Genomic DNA, 21,655 nt, shown 5'->3' with positions numbered 1-21,655 from the left:
CAGAATAAAACCAGCTGTTTCTTGAGGATTCCACTACGAGAAGTGCATGGTTCTGCAAAGAATTCACCATGGTTGGAAAAGTACTTTCAAAAGGCCTCCGGGATAAAGTTGTAGGAAGGCACAAGTTAGGTGAAGGCTACAAAAAGATTTTGAAGGCTTTAGCTGTCCCTCTGAGTACCGTTCAGAGCATCATTAAGAAGTGTAAGGCGTATGGGCACCACCAACACCTTGCCTAGATCAGGCCGTCCGTCCAAACTGGATGACCGAGCCAGGAGGACATTGATCAGAGAAGCTGCCAAAGGCAACTTTGAAGGACTTACAAGTCTTTATGGCTGGGACTGGTCCGTCTGTGCATGTGACAACAATCTCACAAGCTTTACCCAAAGCTGGCCTGTATGGCAGGGTAGCAAGAAAGAAGCCTTTTCTGAAAAAGTGCCACACTCGGTCTCATTTGTGCTATGCAAAAACACCTGGAAGATTCTGTTGCCATGTGGAAAAAGGTTTTATGGTCAGACGAGACTAAGATTGAACTTTTTGGACTGAACTCCAAGCGCTATGTTTGGCGAAAACCAAACACAGCACACCACCCAAAACACACCATACCTACTGTGAAGCATGGTGGTGGCAACATTATGTTGTGGGGATGTTTCTCTTCAGCGGGGACTGGGCAATTGGTCAGGATTGAAGGGAAAATGAATGCTGCCAAGTACACCCAAATTCTTGAGGACAACCTGCGTCCCTCTGCTAGACAGCTGAAGATGGGCAGGTCATTCACCTTCCAACACGACAACGATCCTAAACATACCGCTTAAGGATAGAAAGGTGAATGTCCTTGAGTGGCCAAGTCAGAGCCCTGACTTAAATCCGATAGAAAACCTGTGGATGGACTTGAAGAGAGCAGTCCATCGCCGCTCACCACGGAATTTGACTGAACTCGAACAATTCTGCAAGGAAGAATGGGCAAATATTCTCCAATCTAGGTGTGCAAACCTAGTAGAGACATATCCAAACAGACTGATGGCTGTAATTGCAGCAAAAGGTGGCTCTACAAAGTATTAAATCAGGGGACTGATGACTTTTCCAACCCTGTTATTCTTGTTTTTCATTTTTTATAAATTTTCAGAACTGTCGCCTTTTTTTTCATTAGTTTGATGTTGTATGGCTAAATTTGTACATAAAGCTGGAAAAAGTTATTTTTTAATGGGTTTTGATTTCAGGCTGTACGACAAATATAGTAACTATTTCAAAGGGGTATGATGACTTTCTATAGGCACTGTATACAGCCCAAATTGAACAAAAGACGCATGATCGAATCTCGCCTGTTCCACCTAACTGTGAAGAAGCCTCACAACTAACCCTTTCAATAAACAATCATTTCTTAGTGCCACAGAGGATTATTAATAGTATGTGAATAAATAAATAAATAAGAGTACTCCCACTGTTGCACAGTTCAAAGGCTGGTTGGTTGGTATATCAATATCATCACCCATTATGCTGTCTCGACCACATAAAAAAAAAATCTCCGGTTTAGTGGCAGTAGGAGACTGAATATGGGTGGAAAACTGTTTACATACCTAGCCAAGCTATTAGCGATGGCTAACGGTTGACTGTCAGATTTTAAAAAACATAACAAAAAAAACACTTTACTGAAAGGTCTTGGACCATTTACAGCCAATATTAGTCTGAGAAACTCAGGTATGGGTTGAACTCAAACAGAAGCGGAGACATGAATCATGGCCATCACTACTGACGTCAGCACTACTACGCCACCAGTTATGCTGTGATGACTGTAGCTACGTTCTTTCCTGATTTGGCCAGTGGTCATCTGTTGTAGAGTCCGGTAAAGTTACGATTACATCACTCAGCCACTCTTGTGGCTCCCGTCACCTGTTCTCTGCGCCCTAGCCAAGGCCATGTCCTTGGTCACCCTCTTGCAGTCCTTGGCCAGTCCCAGGTAGCACATGGTGTCTATGAAGGCGGTGGTAAGATTCAGCTTGATGCCAAACTCACTGGTGGCATAGTCAAAGGGGAATGTGTGGTGGTAGTTGTGGTAGCCTTCGCCTGGAGTCACATGAGGGGGACAGAAATTATACAGCATTCGTGGTTGATACGGACATTAACACAGGCATCTGTTGAACTATATTACACTTTGGTCATGATAAACAACGTCCATTTAGGTGAAGTACGACTTCCATCACAGACAAACAAGCTGCTATGAATGGGATGCAGATCAATGCTCTGTTTTCATGCAAAAAACTGAATATCCTCCACAAAGTAAACACAAGCCACAGAATTAACTAGATCTGCCCCATGACACATGCTAGACTGCATCAGCTGCAAGAGTGCTACAGTATTCGTGTGAATGAAATAAACAGAAGAGTATGTGTGTGTTAAGTGATTCTCATCACTGATAACACGCAAGCTACAACACAGGAAGCTTCAAAAGGGGGTCCAGTCCTCACCTACAGCGCTGAAAGCCACAAATCTGTTCTCCCGGGGGTTGATGCCGTGGTCATAAGGCCTGTTGCCCCACATGTGAGCAGCGCTGTTCACCAGCCATGTGGCGTTGAGCACCAGAGCGTACCTCAGGAGGCCTGGGACGAAGTAGCCCACCATCAGAGTCTCCCCCCACAGGTACCAGGGCACCAGCATGGGCACCAGGAAACACAGAAGCAACACGGAGAGCTTGTAGTGCCTGCAGAGACACATAGGGTGTGGGGGGGGTGGGGGTCTGTTAGGTTGTGTGTGGCTTACGACAGCCCTCACCCGTTATAATATGAAAGTTGAACTCTACAGAGCTGTCCAATCAGAATAGGGCAGATGTGATTGTGAAGACATTTACGGCATTTAGCAGACGCCTTCATCCAAAGCGACGTATAACAAATACATTTGTTTAAGTAAGTGAATCATCTAAACAACAGTCATCATAAGACAAAATAATCAATGCTCGGGGCCATTGGCAGTCGTAATGCCAGGAGGCTATTATTTTTTTTTTATATATATATTTTATTAGCAGGAGAGAACTTGTACAGGGGGGTAACAGGGGAGAAGAGGTCTCGGGGTTAGGGTTAGTATAGGGGGGGTAAGTGAGGGTGAAGCGGTCTTTAGGAGGGACTGTTAAGATGTAGCTTGAAGAGATGGGTTTTCAATCTACGGCGGAAGTTCGGAAGTGACTCTGCAGTCCTGACCGTTGTGGGAAGCTCATTCCACCAGCGGGGCGCCAGGACAGTGAAAAGCCGTGACCGAGTAGCACGGCCACTGCATCCACGTAGAGGCGGTGGTGCCAGGCGGGCAGCCGAGGTGGACGAGCAGAGTGATCTTGCAGGGGTTTGGGGGCTTTGCTTAACCATTGCTTGCAAGTAGGGAGGGGCTGTTCCCTTTGCCGCCCGGTAGGCAAGCACCAGGGTCTTGAATTTGATGCGAGCTGCTACCAGGAGCCAGTGGAGGGTGCGGGGGAGGGGCGTGACATGGGAGAATTTGGGGAGATTGAACACCAGATGAGCGGCAGCGTTCTGGATGAGCTGCAGAGGCCTGATGGAGGAGGCGGGGAGTCCAGCCAAGAGTGCATTGCAGTAGTCAAGGCGAGAGATCACAAGTGCTTGGACCAAAAGTTGTGTTGCTTCTCTGGTGAGGAATGGACGTATCCTTCTGATGTTGTAGAGGAAGAATCTACAGGAGCGTGCTGTCGCTGTGATGTTCGCCACACAGGAAAAGTGGTTGTCAAGGATCACCCCAAGGTTCTTGGCTGTATGGGAGGAGGTCACTGTAGAGTTTTCTACTGTGATGGAGAAGTCTTGGAGAGGGCAGGCTTTCCTTGGGAGGAAGAGCAGCTCAGTCTTGTTAAGGTTGAGCTTGAGGTGGTGGGCTGACATCCAAGCAGAAATGTCTGCAAGACATGCCGAGACACGTGTTGCCACCTGTGAGTCAGAAGGGGGGAAGGAGAGAAAAAGTTGAGTGTCATCTGCGTAGGTGTGGTAGGAGAAACCATGTGAAGAAATTACAGAGCTGAGAGATTTGGTATAGAGAGAGAACAGTAAAGGCCCAAGGACAGAGCCCTGGGGGACACCAGTGGTGAGGGGTCACCTGGTAGGAGCGATCAGCCAGGTAGGATGCAAACCAGGAGTGCGCAGAGCCAGAGATGCCCAATTCTGAGAGGGTGGAGAGAAGGATTGGGTGGTTTACTGTGTCAAATGCAGCAGACAGGTCCAAAAGAATGAGAACAGAGGAGAGGGAGGAAGCTTGAGTGGAGTGGAGAGCCTCCGTGACAGCGAGGAGAGCAGTTTCAGTAGAGTGCCCAGCTTTAAAGCCGGATTGGTGAGGGTCAAGAAGTTGTTTTGAAGGAGGTAGTTAGATAGTTGGTTGGAGACAGCACGTTCAAGGGTTTTAGATAAGAAGGAGACAAGGGATACCGGTCTGTAGTTATGGACAGCAGATGGGTCAAGAGTTGGCTTCTTGAGAAGAGGCTTGACTCTGGCTGTCTTGAAGGCAGCTGGGACAGATCCTGTGGATAGAGAGGAATTGATTAAGATGGTAAGGAACGGAAGGAGGTCTTTGGAGATGGATTGGAGAAAGGGGAAGGGGATAGGATCGAGGGGGCAGGTGGTTGCCCGCTTGGATGTGACCAGCTTTAGAACATCCTCAGGGGAGAGGGGGGAGAAATCTGCTAAACCAGGGACTGGGAGTTGCGCAGTGGGTTTGGGAGGAGAGGTAGCATTGTTGGTGAGAGGTACAGGGAAGGAGCTGCTAATGTCATCAACCTTCTTTTCAAAGTAGGTGACAAAGTCATCAGCAGACAGGGAGGAGGGGGAGGAGGAGGGTTGAGGAGTGAGGAAAAAAGTTTCCTTGGGTCAGAGACAGAGGATTACATTTTGGAATGGTAGTATAAGGCTTTAGCAGCTGATGCAGATGAGGTGTAGTTGAGGAGGAGAGAAAGATAAGAGTCTAGATCATCAGGAATGCCAGATTTTCTCAATTTCCTCTCAGCTGCCCGGAGCCCTATTCTACAAGCTTGCAGGGTTTCAGACAGCCAGGGAGCGTGTGGAGCGGATGGTGCCGGCCTTGAGATCTGTGGACAGAGAGAGTCGAAGGATGAGGAAAGAGAGGACAGGAGGGTGGAGGAAGCTGCATCAGTGGATAGAAGAGAGAAGGATTCAACAGAGGGTAGGGCAGATAAGACAGAGGAAGAAAGAGTGGAGAGTGAGAGGGTGCGCAGGCCGCGACGAGAGGACACAGTGTGGGTAGAGGCTGGTTGGGAGGGTGAGCATTTGAGAGGGAGGGAGAAGGATACAAAATGATGGTCCGAAACTGGAAGAGGGGTAACAGTGAGGTTTGAGGTATGGGAGGATCTAGTGAAGACAAGGTCAAGCTGATTGTCCGCCTTATGAGTGGGAGGAGAGTGGGACAGGGTAAGGCCGAAGGAGGATAGAAGGTCAATCGTTCCAGACGAGTGAAGCTTCTCCGACTGGATGTTGAAGTCTCCCAGTAGTGTGAGCGGTGTGCCGTCCTCAGGGAATGAGCTGAGAAGGACATCCATCTCATCTAAGAAGTGTCCAAGCTGACCTGGAGGCCGATAGATAACAATGTGAAGTTTGACAGGGGAGGTGATAGTAACAGCATGGAATTCAAAGGATGATATGGACAGGTGTGACAGGGGAAGGACATTATGTGACCACTTAGGCGAGATGAGTCCTGTTCCTCCTCCTCGACCAGAGAGTCTAGGGGAGTGAGAAAAGGAGTAGGCATCAGAGAGGGCTGCCGGGGTAGCTGTGTAATCCATGTCTCTGTGAGAGCAAGGAAGTGGAGAGACATGAAGCAGGCATAGGCTGAGATAGCCTCTGCTTTCCGGACCGCCGATTGGCAGTTCGAAAGTCCTCCTGTGACGGTGGGGTCATGGTCAGTTGAGCATGGTGGGTAGAACTCGAACTCTGCACCGACAGTGGGGGAAATAATTATTTGATCCCCTGCTGATTTTGTTAGTTTGCCCGATTACAAAGAAATGAGCGGTCTATAATTTTTATGGTACTTTTATTTTAACAAATAGAGACAGAATATCAACAAAGAAGTCCAGAAAAAACACATTGTATAAAGTTATTAATTCATTTGCATTTGATCGAAGGAAATAAGTATTTGATCCCCAAGCAAAACATGACTTAGTACTTGATGGAGAAACCCTTGCTGGCAAGCACAGAAGTCAGACGTTTCTTATAGTTGGTCACCAGGTTTGCACACATCTCAAGAGGGATTTTGGTCCACTCCTCTTTACAGATCCTCTCCAAATCCTGAAGGTTTCAAGGCTTTTGCTTGGCAACTCGAAGCTTCAGCTCCCTCCACAAATTTTCGATAGGATTAAGGTCTGGAGACTAGCTAGGCCACTCCATGACCTTAGTGTGCTTCTTCTTGAGCCACTCCTTTGTTGCCTTGGCTGTATGTTTTGGGTCATTGTCATGCTGGAAGACCCATCCTCAGTGCTCTGGCTGAGGGAAGGAGGTTCTCGTCCAAGATCTTATGGTACATGGCCCCGTCCATTGGCCCCTCAATGCAGTGAAGTCGTCCTGTACCCTTAGCAGAGAAACAACCCCAAAGCATAATGTTTCCACCTCCGTGTTTGACGGTGGGGATGGTGTTCTTGGGATTGTAGCATTCAGCATTTCTCTCCCTCCAAACACGAAGAGTCGAATTTATGCCAAAGAGTTCAATTTTGGTCTCATCTGACCACATCACCTTCTCCCAAGCCTTCTCTGAATCATTTAGGTGTTCATTGGCAAACTTCAGATGGGCCTGTACATGTGCCTTCTTGAGCAGGGGGACCTTGCGGGCACTGCAGGATTTCAATCCGTTACGGTGTAGTGTGTTACCAATGGTTTTCTTGGTGACTGTGGTCCCAGCTGCCTTGAGATCATTACCAAGCTCCTCCCGTGTAGTTCTGGGCTGATCCCTCACCCTTCTCATGATCATCCTTACCCCACGAGGCAAGATCTTGCATGGAGCTCCAGGCCGAGGGCGATTGATGGTTATTTTGTATTTCTTCCATTTTCTAATAATTGCACCAACAGTTGTCTCCTCCTCACCAAGCTTCTTGCTGATGGTCTTGTAGCCCATTCCAGCCTTGTGCAGGTCTACAACTCTTACCCTGATGTCCTTTGAATGTTCTTTGGTCTTGCCCATGGTGGTGGAGAGGTTGGAATGGAAGAGATTGATTCTATTGACAGGTGTCTTTTATACCCATAACAAGCAGAGATTAGGAGTACTTTTCCTAAAGTGACAGGACTAATCTGTGTGCCTCATGGGCATATAACCGGTCTGTATGAGCCAGAATTCTTGCTGGTTTGTAGGGGATCAAATACTTATTTCCTTCGATCAAATGCAAATTAATGTATAACTTTATATAATGTGTTTTTTCTGGACTTCTTTGTTGATATTCTGTCTCTATTTGTTCAACTAAAAGTACCATAAAAATTATAGACTGCTCATTTCTTTGTAATCGGGCAAACTAACAAAATCAGCAGGGGATCAAATAATTATTTCCCCCACTGTATATACTGCTAGACTGCATTGCCTATACAGCTCATATGCTGCTACACTGTTCATACTGCAACCTATTTATTCTGCTTATAATGCTACTGCTAATTCATATACTGCTTACACTGCACTACTTATACTATACTGCACTACTTACTGCACTACCTGTATATACTGTTCATTGCACTTTCTGCTTTTTTGCACTTCTGGTTAGACGCTAACTGCATTTCGTTGTCTCTGTACTTGTACTCTGCACAATGACAATAAAGTTGAATCTAATCTAATCTAATCTAATCTAGATTAGGTTGGAAGGGTTCCAAGGGTTGGAAGGTGTAGCGTCGATGTGTCCTCCTAATGGAGGAAATAACAGGAATGGGGAGAAAGCACATTGTGACTTTTTGCCGATATAGAGGGAGAGGGTTAGTGGGAAAAGTATAAACAATACACTCAGGGTAATAAAGAAATTAGCATAAAAATACTAAGTAGTATGGCCTTCCTCTTAGTCCCTCCTCGATGGACTCCACAGATAGACTCCTATGTCTTTGTGTCTTGAGTCTTCGTGTCAGGAGGCTGTCGCTCTGCACTCATTACAAAATAAATGCAGCTTCTGTGATTGCTGATGGCCACCAGGGTGGCATCCCCTCCCACCTGACGATCAGTTAACGACCAGACAGGCTTCACCACTCACTCAATCCCAAATGTATTTTGACCATGAAGACCCAAACTTAGTCACCACCACAACCACCATCTCAGTATGTCTTTAAAAGATATGTTTTAAGATGTCGTGCCTGCCAGACGTTGTTGTGTTTTGGCGCACTGAGTGTGTGCGTTTAGACGAGGGAAATGACGCTAACAAATTGCTAGCCACTGATTCTAAGGAAGTGAAACCCTAAACTCTTGGTTTGATATAAATGGTCTCCAATGCATCACTCCCAGCATTCAGATTCAGCAGTTCACCGAAAAGATGTTGGTCTTCTAATCAATTGGTTTTGGCAAATAATCCCCCCTTTTCTAAGAACTGTGATGCAAATTTGGGACCACGTCCAAAAGAGCAGGCCTGTTGACCAAGGCCAGTCACTGTACTTTGTATGGTCTGATTCAGATGGGAGTCCCCATCAGTGGATCAGCCCCTAGCGCCGTCATGGCCATCCTGACCCAGACCACCACTTTCTGTGGCCTGAGCTGGAATGAGGAAATTAGTTCCATAAACAGCATGCATACACTCATGCCTGGTGACAGAGTAACTGGTACTGGTGTCACGGAACATGTACAATGATCCACACTATATACATGGACTAGACTCACTTTTTTGCAATCATCTCTTATCTCTAAGTATTTCTGTAGTTTAGTAGCTGAGAGTGACTTCCCAGCACAGCACCCCATAAATAGCGATGTGTGTGTTAGATTCCATATATTGTAGGATAGTAGGTTAAATGGCAAATGCCAATGCAAGCTACGGCATCATTGCATCAGTCATGACCAGGCAAGGAGATTACAGGTCACTGCGCAGTGTCAATGTAGGGTTGCTTAACATTTCCTGAATGCTAATGCGCAAAGACTTTTACTCTTTCAGAGGGGGCATGCATGTCAGGGAAATCACCTTTAACACTAGAACCTCATAAGTTACCATGGTCTCCAGAATGACGTCAGGGGACGTCCATTGTTTGACATTAGTGTTTTCAGTGTAATCATTTAATTAGATCAATACCATGCAAAAAATAATGCACTGGTTGTGTTTAGTCAGGACTTAAGAATCATTAGAATACCACATTTTGTATTTTAAAGAGCTACATATTGAATATAACATATTGACAGACATAATTAGTGTAACTGTACATTCTGTAAAACAAACACTTACTTAAACAAATGTACTTGTTGTAAGCCGCTTTGGATAAAGGCGTCTGCTAAATGTGTAAAATGTAAATACACACAATTCCATCAATTTAATCGTACCTTATTCGATGTACAAATAAAAACATGTAATTAATTGTCTTTTGCGTATAAATAAAACAGTGAAAAAGGTATTTAAACCCGCTGTCAAATGTGGAGCGCATTACAGAGTGAGGGTCGCTTCACTCATCACCCGCTCTCCGCGTGGTGCTGCGAGGGCGGAAAGCTCCCGTCTGCTTTTTTCATGCTTATGTCTTTGCAATGAACTTGCCAGGGAATGTGAGATGCATATTGGAAAGCTGTACTATAAAGGTTTCGCTGGACAATAGTGAGTGCATAACACTTTTTTGCATAAAAGCGCCGCACGCGAGTGAGGGCTGCTTCACTCTTCATCACCCGCCCTCCCCAGGGATGGAAAGCCGAATTATTACTTCAGGTTTCGATGGACAATACTGAGCACAGTAACTGTTTTTCAGACACACATGGCCTGCGCGCGCACACACACACACACACACACACACACACACACTATCCACATCATTACTCATTGACTACCCACTTTCAGTATTCGCCCGCATTATCAACAGTTTATCACTGGCCTGTACACACATACAGTACCAGTCTAAAGTTTGGACACACCTTCTCATTCAATGGTTTTGACAGCTTTGCACACTCTTGGCAGTCTCTCAATCAGCTTCATGAGGTAGTCACCTGGAATGGTTTTCCAACAGTCTTGAAGGAGTTCCCAGAGGTGCTGAGCATTTGTTGGCTGCTTTGCCTTCACTCTGCGGTCCAACTCATCCCAAACCATCTCAATTGGGTTTAGGTCGGGTGATTGTGGAGGCCAGGTCATCTGACGCAGCACTCCATCACTCTCCTTCTTGGTCAAATAGCCCTTACATAGCCTGGAGGTGTGTTTGGGGTCATTGTTCTGTTGAAAAACAAATTATGGTCCCACTGAGCGCAAACCAGATGGGATGGCATGTCGCTGCAGAATGTTGTGGTAGCCATGCTGGTTAAGTGTTTTTTTAAGTGTTAAGTGTGAATTTTGAATAAATCACCAACAGTGTCACCAGCAAAGCACCCCCACACCATCACACCTCCTCCTCCATGCTTCACGGTGGGAACCACACATGTAGAAACCATCCGCTCACCTTTTCTGCATCTCACAAAGACAGGGCGGGTGGAACGAAAAATCTCAAATTTGGACTCATCACACCAAAGTACAGATTTCCACTGGTCTAATGTCCATTCCTTGTGTTTCTTGGCCCAAGCAATTCTCTTCGTCTTGTTCTTCCTCAGTAGTGGCTTCTTTGCAGCAATTCGACCATGAAGGCCTGATTCACGCAGTCTCCTCTGAACAGTTGATGTTGAGATGTGTCTGTTACTTGAACTCTGTGAAGCATTTATGTGGGCTCTAATCTGAGGTGCTGTTAATTTGCGGTTTCTGAGGCTGGTAACTCTAATGAACTTATCCTCTGCAGCAGAGGTAACTCTTGGTCTTCCTTTCCTGGGCCGGTCCTCATTAGAGCCAGTTTCATCATAGCGTTTGATGGTTTTCGCGACTGCACTTGAGGATACATTCAAAGTTCTTGAAATTTTCCGGATTGACTGACCTTCATGTCTTAAAGTAATGATGGACTGTCGTTTCTCTTTACTTAGTTGAGTGGTTCTTGTCATAATATGGATTAGAACAGTAGTCGAATAGGGCTATTCACTGTATAGAACTGTGTACCAACCCTACCTCTGCACAACACAACTGATGGTCTCAAACACATTAAGAAGGCAAGAAATTCCACAAATTAACTCTTGACAAGGCACACCTGTTAATTGAAAACCATTCCAGGTGACTACCTCATGAAGCTGATTGAGAGAATTCCAGAAGTGTGCAAAGCTGTCATCAAAGCAAAAGGTGGCTACTTTGAAGAATCTAAAATATTCAAGATTCAAATCATATAAAACATATTCTGGTTTGTTTAACACTTTTTTGTTTACGACATAATTCCATATGTGTTCTTTCGTAGTTTTGATGTCTTCAGTATTAATCTACAATGTAGAAAATAATAAAAAATAAAGAAAAACCATTGAATGAGAAGATGTGTCCAAACTTTTGACTGGTACTGTACATGCTCATTGAAAACAAGGTCTAAATAGACTACGAGAAAAACTGTGTTGTGGTTTGAGCACAATATGCCTGTATTTCGACATACGTGTCTCTTCTTCGGAGGCTGATGCGTGCTGGCTTCTATTCACATGTGTACATGCGCATCGAATAAGTTATGGTCTTTTTGTAAATGTTACTGATAGCCATTATGGTTGAAATAGGTAAGCCATTCATAACTGTAAGGTCAGTTTCCATTTACTATTATGAGTGTAAACCAAGGGTGAAGGGTGAGGGTCGGAACATGTGTGCTTCACCCAGGAAAACAACAGGTGCTAATCCCGCCTCACTACATGACTTGGAGGTGCTGGCTATGAGAAAAAGGTATGGTAGGCATGAAAATGCTTCCAGATTTTTTTCTACGCGTGATTTTGAAATAGTAACAACGCTAAGATGTTAAAAACAGACATTTAGGAAAAGTCAGGGAAGGAAGGGGCCATTGGTTTCACAACAGCATAATTATTTTATTATAAAGTGTCACATGACAGCCGTGGGCGCTTGTGGAGGCTCGAGTGTTGAGAGAAATGAAAAAATGAACACAGACAACAGTACTGAAGGTAACCATTTTAAAAACAGTTCTCCAAATGTAAACACGTTGTATTAGTTGTTCTGAGGGTGGTCGGGGGCTGTCCTCTGTTATGGAAAATACATTGATAGAACTGTTTGAAGGATATACACTTTCATATGACTGATACAACTTGTGTAAATACACTCACCGGCCACTTTATTAGGTACACCTTGCTAGTACCGGGTTGGATCCCCTTTTGCCTTCAGAACTTAATTATTTGTGGCATAGATTCAACAAGGTGCTGGAAACATTCCTCAGAGATTTTGGTCCATATTGACATGATAGCATCATTGCTGCAGATTTGTCAGCTGCACATCCATGATGCGAATCTCCCATTCCACCACATCCCAAAGGTGCTCTATTGGATTGAGATCTGGTGACTGTGGAGGCCATTGGAGTACAGTGAACTCATTGTCATGTTCAAGAAACCAGTTTGAGATGATGTGAGCTTTGTGACATGGCGCGTTGGTTACACCGTGGTCATAAAGGGATGGACATGGTCAGCAACAATACTCAGGTAGGCTGTGGCGTTTAAACAATGCTCAAGTCGTACTAAGGGTCCCAAAGTGTGCCAAGAAAATATCCCCCACACCATTAGATATTTGCGTTAACAAGCAGTTGAACAGGTGTACCTAATAAAGTGGCCGGTGAGTGTACTGTGATTACATTTTCTCTTGCCACACCTCTAAAGTTCTATAGCCATTGTTCTGAGAAACGTATGATTACCATATGGACAGCGGTGGTTTCGGAGGGAGTGGTGGGGGAGAGCGAGAACAAAGGTACAGACACATCTTGCCGACAGGAAGGTGGATAAGTGTGAAATGTTGAACGCCGACTGATCAATAAGAAAGTCTCCCCATTATTATTTCTCTCCCACCTCCTCTCACGTAAGCACAAGCTCGCAGGTGATAGCTTTTGTGGCGCCTACCATTATGTTTCATCTGTATAAAAGACAACCCTAAGAATCGCCTCTTCAGACTTGCGCTAAACAGTCCCTCGGATTTACGTTGGGCTGCTGTTAGGCTCGTCTCTTGTTTGCAATAATAAATACTGGACTCAGATATTGTGGCTACTCAGAACTTTGTTTCTTGAATCTCACCTCCGAAGAGCTGAAGTACAGAGTGATAAAACCTAGACATCCACCACACCTCTCCCTTACCGTCTTTGGAACATGACGACTTTATCTGCCTTCAAATCTGTCAGCTCCAGTTTGCGTCCCTTCTCGATGACGTCAGGGTGCTTACGGACCAGCAGCCAGCCAATGTGAGCGAAGAAGAAGCCCCGCAGGGCATTGTGGGGGTCTGCGTCCGTCTCAGAAAACTTGTGGTGGACCCGGTGGTCCCTAGCCCACTCGAAGATATCATTCTGTACACACAAACACAGAGGATTACATATTGTGTCTAGAAATGCACAGCAGATAATTACAGCTCAATACAAAGATGCGACCATTTGATCAAGACGGAGCATCAGCAAACAAAAGAAATTACACTGCACATCACTGCAATGATTAAATGCATTATCATTAAATCCAGAGGAAAATTTGACAAACAAACACAATCACACGTATCAACTTAGTTGTTTTTTTACAACATGCAACTGAACCTCCCCACTGCCATCATCATACTCTGTTCTATCACATGGTATTGATATTGATGAAGTCTTAGTATTTCCTCATGACCCTGTGCTATCAGATCACTTTTTTATCACATGCCAGCTTAGAGTAACAAACTACCTTAGCCCAGAACCTAGACATATTATTAGCCATTTTATAAATTCTAGCACTGCTCAAAAATTTATAGAATCTCTCCCGGACTCTTTCCTATAATACACAGATCCCCTGAATAGCAACCCTGGCCACATGTCTTTGGGCAGTAGCCCAGCATCTCACTACGTTTCTGAAACAGAATAGCATATATGAGACCCTGCAGTCAGGGTCCAGTTTGGGCCCCAACATAGCACTGAGACAGCTTTAGTCAAAGTAGTTAATGATCTATTGCTGGCTTCAGACCAGACCTCTGTGTCTGTCCTTGTACTTCTTGATTTACGCGCAGCTTTTGATACTGTTGATCCTTTTAGAACGATTAGAGAATCTTGTTGGTTTGCGTGGTTAGTGTCGGAGTGGTTTAGATCAGGGGTGTCCAAACTATGGCCCACGATCCATTTTTAATTGGCCCGCAGCAAATTCTAAAAATATACTGGAATATGGCCCACATATGAAACTTGGCTTAGCGGTATTGCATTTCTTAGTTTTAACACTAGGTGGAGCTACTGGATTGAACAAGGCAGCTCCTCCACAAAACAAAATTAAGGAAAGAAAGATTTTGCCACGGGGTACCAAAAATGGCAGAACCAAAGAAACGCAAGATAGCAAGTGAGTGCAGAAAATTCCAGACACAGTGGCAAAATGAATACTTCTTTATGGAAGTCAAGGGGAAGTGTGTCTGTTTGATTTGCAATGAAAGTGTTGCAGTGATGAAAGAGTATAATCTACAACGACACTATGAAACCAAACATCAGACCTACACGTCCTACACTGGTGTGGAACGAGAACAGAAGGTTAAGCAAATGGCAACTAGCTTGCTAGCTCAACAACAGTATTTTTTCTGTGCTAAAAAAACTCAAGAAAATGCCACAATAGCCAGCTATGAGGTAGCTCAACTCATTGCCCAACATGGGAAACCTTTCTCAGATGGCGACTTCATAAAACAGTGCCTCACTGAAGTCGCAGGAATAATGTGCCGGGAAAAAAGTCAGGAAATCGACAGCGTTAGCCTGTCAAGAAACACAGTTGTGCGGCGAATCGAAGACTTGTCAGCTAACAACTGTCAGATAAAGCGTGTGCTTTTAATTTCTTCTCGATTGCATGTGATGAGAGCACAGACGCCACAGACACCGCACAGCTGTTAATTTTTTTGCGGGGAGTTGACAACTTTTGCATTACGGAGGTGCTGCTTGATCTTAGCAGTCTAAAGTCTAAGTTACGACGGATGGGGCTCCAGCTATGACAGGCGAGTGCAAAGGAATGGCCTCTATGGTGTGCGCCAAGGTGCGGGAGAGTGGAGGTGAGGCTGTTAAAATGCACTGCATCATCCACCAAGAAGCACTCTGTGCCAAGACAGTCCAGCTTGGCGATGTGATGAACACTGTTGTGAAAACGGTCAACATAATTCGAGCACGAGGACTCTACCACAGAGAATTTCAAACTTTCTTAAGTGATGTTGATGCTGAATACGGGGACCTGCTCTACCATTCAGAAGTGCGCTGGCTAAGTCGCGGCTCCGTGCTTCGGCGGTTTTATTCTCTGAGATCAGAGATCGACCAGTTTTTGAAAGAGAAGGACCGACCTCTTCACCAGCTGAGTGACCCTCTATGGTTGGCTGACCTGGCGTTTTTAGTTGATCTTACTGATCACCTTAACACACTGAACAAGAGCCTACAAGGCAAAGACCAACTTGTACCGCAGCTTTACGCGCACATGAAAGCATTCTGTGTGAAGCTCCGACTCTTTGAGACACAATTACGCACCTTCAATGTTGCGCACTTCCCCACACTGTCTGAAATCAAATCTGCTTTTCCAAAGGCCGATCTCTCTGATAAAAAGGGGAAATGTGTCTGTGATCACATCTCTCATGACATAATTTTCTCAGCGCTTCCAAGATTTTTCTGTCATTGAGAAAGAAATCAAGCTGTTCGCGACTCCCTTCCTGATAAACGCAGAAGAAGTGGAAGAGAGTCTGCAATTAGAACTCATAGAAATGCAGTGTGATGATTCTCTGAAGAATCAACATCAGCTTCTCTCCTTGCCTGACTTCTACCAGAGCTTGGAAAAAGCCAAGTTTCCTCTGATGACGCTGAACAAAAGCAGATTGAGAACCAAAATGACCGACAACCGTCTTTCGCATCTCAACCACCAAACTGACTCCCGACCTGCCAGCCATCCTGCAGGCCAAAGCGCAACTTCTTTTTTTTTTTATCCCCCCCCCCCCCCCAATACAGGGCTGTCAAGGGGGACCACCATCCAGAAGCAATCAGAGGCTGCTGTTTTGAGAATGAGCTGCCAACCCTTTTTGTTCTAAAAATAATAGAAAACCCATTCATGAAAAGTTGTGATGTAGGCTGATTGATTTTGCTAACTTTAATAAACTAGGTGAGGCAATATACACCTCACCTTGAGTGAGTGGCCCAGCTGTTTGTATATTTTTCCATATGTGGCCCTCAGTGAAAAAAGTTTGGACACCCCTGATTTAGATCCTACCTAACTGATAGATACCAAGTTTGTTCTACTAGATGAGAAAACCTCAGCTCCCTCTAAGGTCCAGTTTGGTGTCCCGCAAGGCTCAGTACTAGGCCCTTTACTGTCCTCTCTGTATATGCTATCCCTAGGCAATATTATTCAGAAGCGTGTACATTTTCACTGTTATGCAGATGACACTCAACTTTATATTTCAATGAAACAAGGAGAAGTACCACAGCTGGACGCTTTAGAAGCTTGCGTTTCGGACATAAAAAAGTGGATGACGGGCAACTTCCTACTCTTCAACTCGGACAAGACTGAGATGCTCATCCTTGGCCCGAAGAAGAGAAACCTACTATCCGATCTGACGCTCAGTCTCGTCGGCTGCGCGATCACTCCTAAGCAGGCAGTAAAAAACCTTGGAGGTTTTTTCTTTCATTTGATACACATAGAAAACCCATCTTGAGAATTGCGTTTTTCCATCTCCGTAACATATCAAAGATATGCGTTCACGCGTTTGTATCCTTGTGACTTGATTACTGCAATTATTATCACATTACTCCAGTACTTGCATCTTTGCATTGGCTTCCAATTAAAGCACGAGCAGACTTTTCTATTATGAGCCTATAAAGCACCCCATCTCTGGAATAATCTTCCGATTCATGTTATGGAGTCAGATTCAGTCTCAATTTTCAAGTCTAGGCTCAAGACTGATCTCTATAGTCGGTGTTACGACCGGTCTTAGCCCGGTGATAAACCATCCTTGCTGTCTCTGCCTGGGGGCTGGCTTGCTGGGTGGTTACTGGGGTGCCTTCTGGTGGTGTGGGGGCTGGGTCGGCCTGGGTAGCTGCGCCTCCCTACGCGATGCAGGAATGTCACTCGGTTGGCACTGGTCTAGTGGCTGGTGTTGGCTGTTGAGGGCGATTCCATGCTCTCCTCATCCCTCAGGCTGAGCAGGCGCTGGCAGGCTGAGCAGGCGCTGGCGGGTTGAGGCTTTGGGCCGGCCGGGGCTGCTGCTGCTTCCGTCCCCATGCAGGTGTGTGCTATGGGCTACACAGATTGCGGGTGGTGGTGGTTGCCCCGGGCGTTAGCCGGGTCTGGCTGAAGTCATTGTCTGTAGGCGGGGGATGCCCTGCACCGGTGGACGGGTCGAGGATGCTTGGTGTTGGCCCTTCTACCGAGTTGGTAAAGGTTGGGGGGGACGGCATCTGCTGCCTGGGCCGATCTCAGGTCCTTCTTCCCGTTCATTGGTGGGTGGGCTCTTGCGGTGTGCAGGCTTGGGTTGGCTGGGGCCTCTACTGTAGGCCCTCCCAGTGCAGGCGTGTGGCCCAGTACCGTGCTGGCTCTGGGAATCTCAGGCTCATGCTACTGCCCCCTCTACCCCCCTGGCGGGCCGGCCCGTGACGGAATGGATGCGGTGTAAGCGGGTGCTGGCCTTGTCCTTTCGATGCATTTTAGATGTGCCGGGGGCCTCAGGCCACCTGCTTTATTCTCTCCTACTGTTTAATGTATCAGTTTTTCCTCTAATCTTGTGGTGTCCTCTTTGTGCTCATCTGTTCGAGGGCTCTGAGCCCCTCAAAACTAGACTCCAGTTCCTGAATTCGTCCAGACTGAGTCTACTCCACCCTATATCCTGGTCCTTGCCGCCCCACCCGGGTCCCACCAGAAAGCTGCCCTTCACTATGGACCCCTGAACTCTTGCACCACACTCCACATTAGTTTACTGTTCAGGACCTGATCAGCCAGAGGAGGATGGGTCCCCCTAGAGTCTGGTTCCTCTCAAGGTTTCTTCTGCCGAGGGAGTTTTTCCTTGCCACTGTGCACAATATTTTTTTCCTTGGCTTACTTTTGTGGGTCTATGCTTTGGTGTTAGGTCATGTTGATTGTATTGTATTTATTGTTTAGTATTGTGAGCACTTCGTGACATTTGTCTCTGTAAAAAGTGCTAAACAAATAAACATGATTGACAATTCACGTGATTGACAGTGCGTCACTGGTGATATTATAATTGGACTGGATACCTTTAATCGTTAAACCCTTAACAGGGGTCCATAGTGCGACCATTTGACTTGGCTGTGTGAGTAAAAAAATAAAAGTAGCACCAGGTGTGAGCTGCGAAAACTGAGTGCGCTCATTGGCCTATATAATGTTTTTATAATGCAACATGTTTGATTCAACATTCAGCCCTCTCATTGTCATTTCAGCAACCTTACAGCCAATGCTACACAACATTATACATTCAGCTGTCTAGACCACAGCCAAAACATTGTTGCTAATTTCCCTGACAAGTCACGTTTAGAAATGCCGCAATTCCAAAACTATTCTGTTGATGACTGTTGGATAGATGATTCACTTACTTAAACAAATGTATTTGTTGTACGTCGCTTTGGATAAAGGCGCTTATGGCTAAATGCCATAAATGTAAATGTAAAATTCTCTGGTAGTTTTCACCTGCTGAAGTGAAAGCCATAGGCCTACATGAAAACAAATGTAGCAAATAATTTATCTGCCGGTAAATTATTTGCTACATTGATGTTGGGGAAGGAAAACTACAGACCGACCAATCGTACGCTGCATGTTAGGCTTTCCGCCTTGAACTGCGCACAGTGTCAAAGTGAAATGCATCTGTCAAATCATTAAAAAACAAGGAACTCAAATGATTAGGCCTAAATTATGACAGCAAATAGATATTTAAAACCTCTGTGAAGATACGGAATTCAGCACTGCCATTCACAAGCACCCATGGAACAGGTGATCACTGCAAGATTTACCTGCCACAAGGTAAATGTAGGCCTACCCGCATTTATCTCTTCGCAGTTGTTCATTTCAGACCATGCAAGTTGTGTGGCAATACAATATCCTTGTATCTCGGATGCACATGTATACAGAGCGGAGGCTTTCACCAAAGCAACACAAATGTCCAGTAAGAGCTTTTCTCTCATGATCTACAGTGCCTTATAATTTGTCGGCCTATAGGCAATCCTTAACTTTGTGTATGGATAGTTGTTTAAAAGCTTAATTTAACATTTTCTCTCCAATCGATATCCATGACTTGTCTTAGCCTATACTGTCAGTGTTATGCATGCTGCCTGGAAGTGCCTTCTCCCGCATGCAATTGCGATGTCATGATCAAACAATGTTTTTGTTTATCAAAGAATAGGCGATGTAGCATGTAATGCATTTCTGTATGCGACCAAGCACAAACTGTCTCTGAATGCAATGGCAAGTTCATTTCATTTAAGCCTACTAATATTTTCTATTGTGTGACAACATTTTGGTGCGACCAAATCATGTGCTGGTGCCACCAATTGAAAAAGGGGAAAAGCTTAGTCTGGAGCCCTGCTTAACCTTGATTGCAATGGCTATGTTGTCTTGTATACCTGGAAGGCCATGGAGTTGGCGAGGGCAAGGAAGACTCGCAGAGGTAAAGAAGCCTTGTAGGATCTGTGACTCCAGAGCCTATGGGCCCCTGCAGTCACACCTAGGGCACTGATGATGAAGCACACAAAAGCTGGGAGAGGGAGAGAGACATGTTTGGTTACACTCATGAAGAGGAAGATATGTTTGGCACACACAGATATATACTGTTTCTACACAGAGAGAGGCCTTTTAGACCCATGATGCTACAGTCACAGGGCCAGGGAACATCATGTTCTGCCCATCCCATCCTCGCTCTGTCATGGTGGAGTTATTTATGTTAGCAAGGCTGGCAGTGGGAGTATGTATGCATGTCTGCTCACTCTCACACACTTGTAAAACTGCTGAATGTGTTTCAATGTGAAGCCAGACAAGGCTGCTAAGGATGCAAGAACTCAAGGCCTCCACCAGCAAAGAAGGACATTCTGTTGTGGTGTCATGCAGCTCACAATGGAGTGTCTATTGGAATGGCGATTGTTCTTTGTCTCATCCAGTGAAATAATATGCAGTTCAGCATTGTGAAGAGAGAGAGGAGGTCTGTTCACATCTTGTGAACAGACCTATGCCTGGAGCTACACATTCCAATGGTATCTGGCACTGGCACATGTCTACAGCTATTGGCGTACATTTCTAGGATGTTTATTGGTTGAGAATGTATCACTTCATGGAATGACCATATTGTGGGATTCTTGTCCATGGAAAAATATGCAGTTTGCCCGAAATAGCTTTACCCACATTCAACAACAATACTCCTATTACAACATGTCGCTGTAACGTCACCGTGCGCCTACTCTACAAATGCATCACACTTGATCCGAGAGAACCGAATGTGCTGAGCATCACGATATGGAACAACTTTTTACGGTAACAGCATGAAAAACGAGGAAAATAAATAAACAAAAAAAAGGCACATAGGCTGCTGTAATAATTGTGAGTAGTCTACTTACTCCAGGCCAGAGTTAGAAACGATGCTGAAGGAATAAACGTCAATCCATACAGCGCTCCAGTATGTAATAGAATCATCAGTATGATATTTCTCCAAACCAATCTTGTCGGCGGCTTGGGGCCCTCTTTTTCTTTGTAAGTGTCATCAAACATATCTTCTATCGTCGATGTTTCAGACACGGCTTCGCCGTTATGAGCGGTACCGTTCTGTTGCTTGCTAGGGTTGGGGTTCCTCGTCTCCGTTTCTCTCATTTTGGTCATGGGATTCTGTAATATGCCCGGTTAGCTGAGAGACATATGGGAGAGATAGGTAATTCATTTTAAATGGCAAACAAAGCGGTCCATCCTACCAGGAACTGAGCTATGCAAGCACTTCCATACAGCAAACAGTGATGGGTGGGTCCTGCCACCTCGCGAGGCCAGCAATGCTACAGGCTAAAACACGCACATAGAACTCCATCCCGATATTGACGAGCATCGGACACATTCTTACCGTGTAGCCTTAAATGCGAGTGCAGTAAGTCTTCACAATGTATCAAAGATGCTCAGCGCAGCGATAAATACAGAACGTCGTGTTGCTGCTGATGTTGGTTCCTCCTACCCAAGCTTCTGATTTCAGTTTCAGACGTCGTTTTAAAAGACTGCAATTGGTCGAGGACAATTTGATGCCAGACAGATTCATTGGTTGTCTGCTTATCTGATGTTCTCATTTTACAATCCAGGGTGGAAGTTATCCAGTTTTTTTATAGTCACGCTCATTGTTTGATCATGTAATGTATGTGGTTTGGAGTTACAACTTGTGTCAACAGAGAAAGATAGCTGATTGTGTTTGTAGGCGTTGTCTTACCCATCCTTTCCCTTTCCGTGGCTCAGAGCCAATGCCCTGCTGTCACGCCTGAGGGTTCTGTCCGGTGACTCTGGC

General features: G+C 45.3%; 1 protein-coding gene across 1 annotated transcript; it reads right to left on the bottom strand.

Moving 5' to 3' along the window:
- Positions 1-1,846: 1,846 nt before the first annotated feature.
- Positions 1,847-20,985, bottom strand: LOC310824316 (acyl-CoA desaturase-like; the record flags this gene model as incomplete). The annotated part of the gene is made up of 5 exons (XM_083697198.1): positions 1,847-2,061; positions 2,463-2,695; positions 13,297-13,502; positions 19,752-19,882; positions 20,736-20,985. 5 exons carry the CDS (start codon positions 20,983-20,985, stop codon positions 1,862-1,864), a joined length of 1,020 nt encoding a protein of 339 aa, XP_083553324.1. The 3' UTR covers positions 1,847-1,861.
- Positions 20,986-21,655: the final 670 nt, after the last annotated feature.

Source organism: Argentina silus (assembly GCF_951799395.1).
Source record: "Argentina silus genome assembly, chromosome: Y".
NCBI lineage: Eukaryota > Metazoa > Chordata > Actinopteri > Argentiniformes > Argentinidae > Argentina > Argentina silus.
Note: the sequence above shows the minus strand (reverse complement) of the source record. Positions and strands in the feature narration are given on the sequence as shown.